General features: G+C 46.1%; 1 protein-coding gene across 5 annotated transcripts in view; it reads right to left on the reverse strand.

The window, feature by feature from the left end:
- The window catches only part of NF1 (neurofibromin 1), a 74,748-nt gene extending 68,748 nt beyond the window's left edge, over positions 1-6,000 (reverse strand). For 3 of the 5 annotated variants that reach the window (XM_065694217.1, XM_065694218.1, XM_065694216.1), the window contains exon 1: positions 5,711-5,994. In XM_065694217.1, coding sequence (XP_065550289.1) covers positions 5,711-5,770 — 60 coding nt within the window. In that variant the 5' untranslated portion in view covers positions 5,771-5,994. Of the gene's footprint in view, positions 1-5,710 lie in introns of all 5 variants that reach the window. The other 2 variants (XM_065694219.1, XM_065694220.1) reach the window with 1 other exon arrangement.

A 6,000-nucleotide genomic window follows, 5' to 3' on the forward strand; every position in this document is an offset into this window, starting at 1 on the left:
GAGAGGACTCCTCATTTCCACTCACTTTCGACTCACAAAGTGGCTGTGGGATCTCTGCAGCAAGTGCAGCATCAGGGCAGCACCCCTCTGCCTGCATGACCTCCTACTGCCACACAGTGTTCCACAGGACACCCCAGGTACCTTTCACTCCATTTAGTGATTCTCTTGCTAGTGTTCAGGCTGCAATGAATGCTTTAAACCAGGGAGATGTGTCCCAACGTGCTCGCTGGAAAACTGGAAAAAGCAGAACCAACAGCAGTTGTGACTCAAGCTTTGTTTTCATTGTTGGATGTTATTTTTACAAGACATTTTCGGAAGTCATTAGTGCAAGATAGATACATTTAATTAAAAGTTTCACCATTCCTAGTAATTTTATTTGACTTCTCAAGTCTCCGTGCTGACAACAGCAGAAAAGCTCAATAGCACTGAGTGATAAAACACTTCAGAAGTGCCTCTCAAAGAATCTGTGTCATAGATCTAGTCCTGCATGCTTCCATGCTATAGAAACATCGGATTGCACACTTCTGGAGCTTCCTGCCACAACAGCAAGGTCACTGAGGAGTAAAACTGCTTTTTATACTACCATTTAAAATAGGAAACTATATAAAAAGGAAATATTAGCACTGTTGGTTTGGGTTTTTTAGTTTCTCAGCTATTTCCTCTGCTCACTGGCATGCTGGAGCACTGTATGTCCCTACATGGAACTCAGTGCCAGTGCTGAGTGACCAAAACGAAACTATTTCACTTCTATACAAATATCCATAAATTTAAACATTACAAAAAAGGGAGAAAAAGTTGAAATTTTACTTTCATTGCCTTTGATTTCATTTTATAAAAGAGAAAGACCAACACAAATGGTTTCCTGGATAGCTTTTATTAGAATTAGAAACAGAAATTAAAGCAAAAAAATTAACTATAACTGGAGCTTCAAACTATGAACACACGGACCATTTTCAGCTCATCCTTGTTCAGCAAAGGGATGGTCCACTGCTTTAATTCAGCTCTTTTCACCCTTGAAATAGGCAGCAACAGACAACAGCCTCATAACCACATTGATGCACACACAGCCAGCATGCTGCCATACACCTCTAATCCGCTTTGTCTCACTGAGGTGTCAAACAAGCTCCAGAGCACAGGGAGCGGTGTTCTGGACTGCCGCTTGCCTTATATAATGCAGTGGACAGAGACAAAATAGGTAGATGAAATCTGGAATCTTTAGGCTCAATTAAAGAAGAATATTGCTGCAGAAGACAAGGAAAAGCCATTAAGTAGCCGAGCCTGCCAGCTGCAATAATACAGTACAAGATGAAGCATATCCCGAATTCAGGATGTAAGTCATCTTCTCTATCAGGTATTGCTGAAACAACTAGAAAACTAAACTTATAAGAAGAAGCACTAAAGCATTTACCAGCTTTCACCAGCCTTGCAAGGTCCCTGGCTGTTAAAACACATCTGCTGACCATACAGTTTAAGTCAAACCCTATCTCTAGAAATGCACTTGACTTCCATGTACACAGCCCTGTTTACCTTCTATAGCTTCTCCAGATCTGCTGCTGATGCTGCACTGGAACTGGGCAAACGTACTGGTGAGAGACAAAATATACACAGCACCACTCTTTCCTCAGCATCAGGACAGAGGATGATCAGATGATGATCAGAACCAGATACAAATGTCTTTAAAAACCAACAGGCATCATGCTCCCAACTGTAAACCTTGTACAAAGGCATTATTTAGTAAAAGAACCTCACAACTAAACCTTCAGAAGAACACAGAACTCTGAAAGTATCTTATATGGGTTGCCTAAAACCAATACAAGGTTAACTAGAAGCTGGCACTGTGAACAAACGTGTATTTACTGCTAACACAAACTGCTGTGCTAAACACAGAAGGACCATCAAAGCACCTTGATGCTTGTCAGCAGCTCATTACTGGACTCAGGTAACATCTGTTGTATGTGGGCCATTCCTTTATCTGTTCGGCAGGACACCATCTGTGTGCCGTACAGCACTTGGGTTTGAAACACATTACACACCCTGGTTTAGAAAAATAAGATCAAAGCTGCTCCAGGTTTATGTTAGAGACAGATGAAGTAGCACCCTGTGTGGTTAAGGGCAGTGCTATCATCTGGCTCTGTTCTTTGCTCCTGTGGAAATGTGTTTCAGGCAGAGCAGCTGTGGAAAAGAGTTCCATCTCTTGCACAGACCAACCCCTGCCTTACAGGACAAGGCACTGTAACTCAGTGAAACACTTCAAATACAACTTACTACTGGTGGTTTCTTAACAGCAATGAAAACCCCAGAGCTAGTGCTTGCAGCCAGTGCTTTCTGAGGTCTCTGTACAGATTTCAGATGCTGCAGAGAGAATCAACAGGAAGACAGAATATTTGCTTTAATTTAATGCCTTTTAATGAAAGTAAGAGTGGAACGTTCCTACTGGCTTTCAGTTTATACAAAAGCTTTCTTAACTGAAAGCAATCAGATCTCATAAACTACAAATAGGAAGCCTAAACCATAATCCACATAATAAAGGGCTTTTTTTCTTTAAAGCATATCATAATCACTTAAGTCACCACAAGTTTATACAGGATTAATACCTTTTATAGTATCTGACAGTTTAAAAACAGTCTAGATTTAAACGGTTTAGGCAGTAAGGCTCCTCTGACTATGCTCTGAACTACTTCACCCCTACATCAGCCTTCGCATGATTTCAGCTTGTAACACATTTTAAAATACTATAAAAATACAACACATGAAACTGTAAGTGAACATTTCCATAGGGGGGAAAAAAAAAAAAAAGAGATAATTTTCTTTTACAAAGACCTGATTGTGTCTGAAATCACAGAGAACTGCCCTTAAACACAGCCTGGCCCCTTTGTGCTACTGCAGCCTAATGCTACCCTGATCCCTGGGAAGTTTTAAACTCAAACAACTAGTACCACATAGGAAATGAGCCAAGAGATCACACAGGTGTGACACGAGGCATGAGATGTGGCCTCACACAGACCAACAATGGGTTCCTTCTGCACCAGCTGAACCCTTCCCGCAGCCTTCAAGAGTGGCTCATGGAAGAGGCCACTGCAGCAGTTAGCATCTCCAATGTGGTATATCTGAGAAATCTCTCCAGGGAGCCAGTCACTGGTTAACTCATAGCGCTGCTCTTGCCAGTCATTTTGTCCTCACAAAAGCAGATTTGGGTTAAAGCAGCGTTTCTAACAATAAACAAGAGCAGACAAGAGCAGACTGGTTTGCACTGATTTTTCTTGTTTTCAATACAGATTAGCATTCTCTCGGTTTGTTGTTTCATCTGTCTTAAAATTAATTCAAACCCTTAGCAAATGAATGGGAAGCCTGTCTACATCTATAAATTTTGGTGAAAGATGGTAACATTTCCCTCCTTTGTAAAGGAAGAAAGAAACCTTGAAAAGCTTGGTCTTCTCCCAAGCACAAAGAAAAACTCAAACAAGACAAAACTAAACAACCCACACCAAAGAGGAGCTCCCCTTCCTCATTCTAACATACCTATGAGACAATTAGTAGTGGCTCCCTCAGTGCTGAATCAAGAGGTCCTGCATTTAGAAAAGCAGACGTAGCATGCAGACTCAAAACTGCATCATCACCACTAAAATAATGTGCATATATTCAATATATTTTATGGACTACGAACTTGATGCTCAACTGAGCACTGTAAAATGTAACAAGTAGAAAACTTAATGACCACACAACTACCCAGTAATGACACACATGTAAGGAGTTACAAGAGCACGTAAATATCACCATTGGTTGGCAGTACATCCAGTAGTAGCAATGGTGTCACTGTAACCTGGCATTTGGGTATTCAGCTAAGAACAGTCACCTCTCCACCGTGACGATCACTGGCAGCCCAGGCAGGGCAGAAGAAATGATGTATTAAAAGCAAACACACACAATTAAGGACCCTGAGTTGAAATTAATGAATGAGAGCGAAAACTCCTCACAAGGAAGTTGCGATTAGTGCCTCATCCTCAATTCACTGCTCGATGATGCAGTATTCCCTTAAAAGTGCGCTGCTTCCACAAAATATGCAATAAACTTATCAAAATTGTGTAAATAGCCCCTACAGCACCAGCTGTACTATGACTACCAGTCAACACTATTTAGTGTGTATTATCTAGTATTTCAGCATCTCAAAACTCAGCCCAGCTTTCTTCCTACCAAGAGAAGATCCCTCCCATTTACCTATCTGAAATTATCCCATAAAACATATAAGGAAATAATTCTGTTTCAAAGCTGAAGTTCTTAACTCCTAGCAGATGTTACCAAGCCCAATTCCACCATATACATAACAAAGCAATCGACAGAGCCTTGGGCCTTTTAACACCAGTACACAAAGAAACATTTTCTTGTGTTATTGGTAGCATAATCAGTACCATGCTTTTTAGGCTTATGGAAAAAATGATCTATGACTCAAGATAAGGGGGGGAATAAGTTAACTATGCAAATATGCCTAAAATATATTGGGAAAATCTGCATCATTTTAATGTCAAAAGACAAAGTTTGATGTTTTCCTTTACTAAATAAACTTCGTTTACAGCAGCTTTAATATAAATGTAAGGAGGAAGAGCTTATTTTTATCCAACTAGGCCAGTCCTCCTGCGAGCTGTCAAGAGCCAAACATCACCAAGGGGGACACGAGGCTATGAGGCAGGTGAACAAAACTCAATCTATAAAGCCAGCTTAATGGTTCTGACAGACGTGACACGAGCTCACGTGGCACAACGGCTGTACTCACAGTGCAGCAAAAGGAGGCAACCCAGAAGCTGATCATTCAGCCCAAACCAAGCTGACACATGTCAGGAGAGCATCCTGGGAGCAGAAATGCAGAGCCCAAGCATTCGGCTTAGCCTCCCTGAGGAAGTCATGCCACCTAATCCCAGTAAGCAGTTTCTGCGTGTGGATCAGAGAAACACAAAGTCTAAGGCCAACAAATCCCTCATCCTTCCATTCAGAAAATCCTTCTGCCAACTACGAGCACCGGCTGTTGTAAGGAGTAGCAAATGCCTGTCACTGTAACAGCACTGGTTAGAAAACACTCTTCTCCCCACAAGCCTATGCTCCCTGTGATGTGGGTGAAATCGCACACCAACATCCACGGTTACACTATAGGGAACCAGGCGGAATGGCCAGAGCAGTTCCACAGAGCCCTCCTTAAACTCGTTCTTGAGGCTTTACCGCCTTTATAGTGAGAAAGATGGTGTCAAGCAAGTAAGCAAATTTCCCAGGAATGTCTATGAAAAGCAAACACTTCGGGAAGCGCAGGGGAGCAGAGGCGACGAGGACCCGGGCACCTCACCCCGGCACAGTCCCGCTGACACACTGCACTGCGAGCAGGCTGGCGCAGGGGAGCCGCTCGCCGCCGAGCCCAGGTCCGCTCCCGAAGGAGCGGGGAGAGCCCCGGGTGTGCTGGAAGGGATGGACCGAGCGGCCCCACCCAGCCACCGGCCCCGCACAATGGGCGCCGCGGCGGGGGCGGCTCCCTGGGTCCCCCGGCTCGGCCCGGAGCCCTGCGGGGGGGCTCGGCGGGAGGCAGCGCTCCCACCGCCGCCCGCGCCCCTGGCCGCGGGGCAGCCACCCCCGCTGCTCGCCCCGTCCCCGCGCCTCCGGCCCGCAGCAGCCCCGCGCCTCCGGCGGCGGCCCTCCCGTTCTCTCTCCTCCTCCCGGCCGCCCGCGCTACCTGCTCATCGAAGCGGTTCACCACGGCCTGCACCCACTCCACCGGCTTGTGGGCCGCCATGTCCCCCCGCCTGCCCGGCCAGGGAGGGGGGCGGATCCCCGCGGGGAGGGCGGCAGGAGAGGCGCCGGGCGCGGGGAGGGCACGGGCGGGTCTCCGTTATCCCTGGCGCGCTGCGGGGCCCTCAGCTCCCCTCAGCCATCAGCGCCCGGGGCCCGCCATGACACCACACCGGAAGCGGGAGCCCAAGGCCGCCCCCGCCCGCCCGAGCAGCAGCGCCGCGGCCGCCGCGC

The sequence above is a fragment of the Lathamus discolor genome, chromosome 14, assembly GCF_037157495.1.
Source record: "Lathamus discolor isolate bLatDis1 chromosome 14, bLatDis1.hap1, whole genome shotgun sequence".
Classification (NCBI taxonomy): domain Eukaryota; kingdom Metazoa; phylum Chordata; class Aves; order Psittaciformes; family Psittacidae; genus Lathamus; species Lathamus discolor.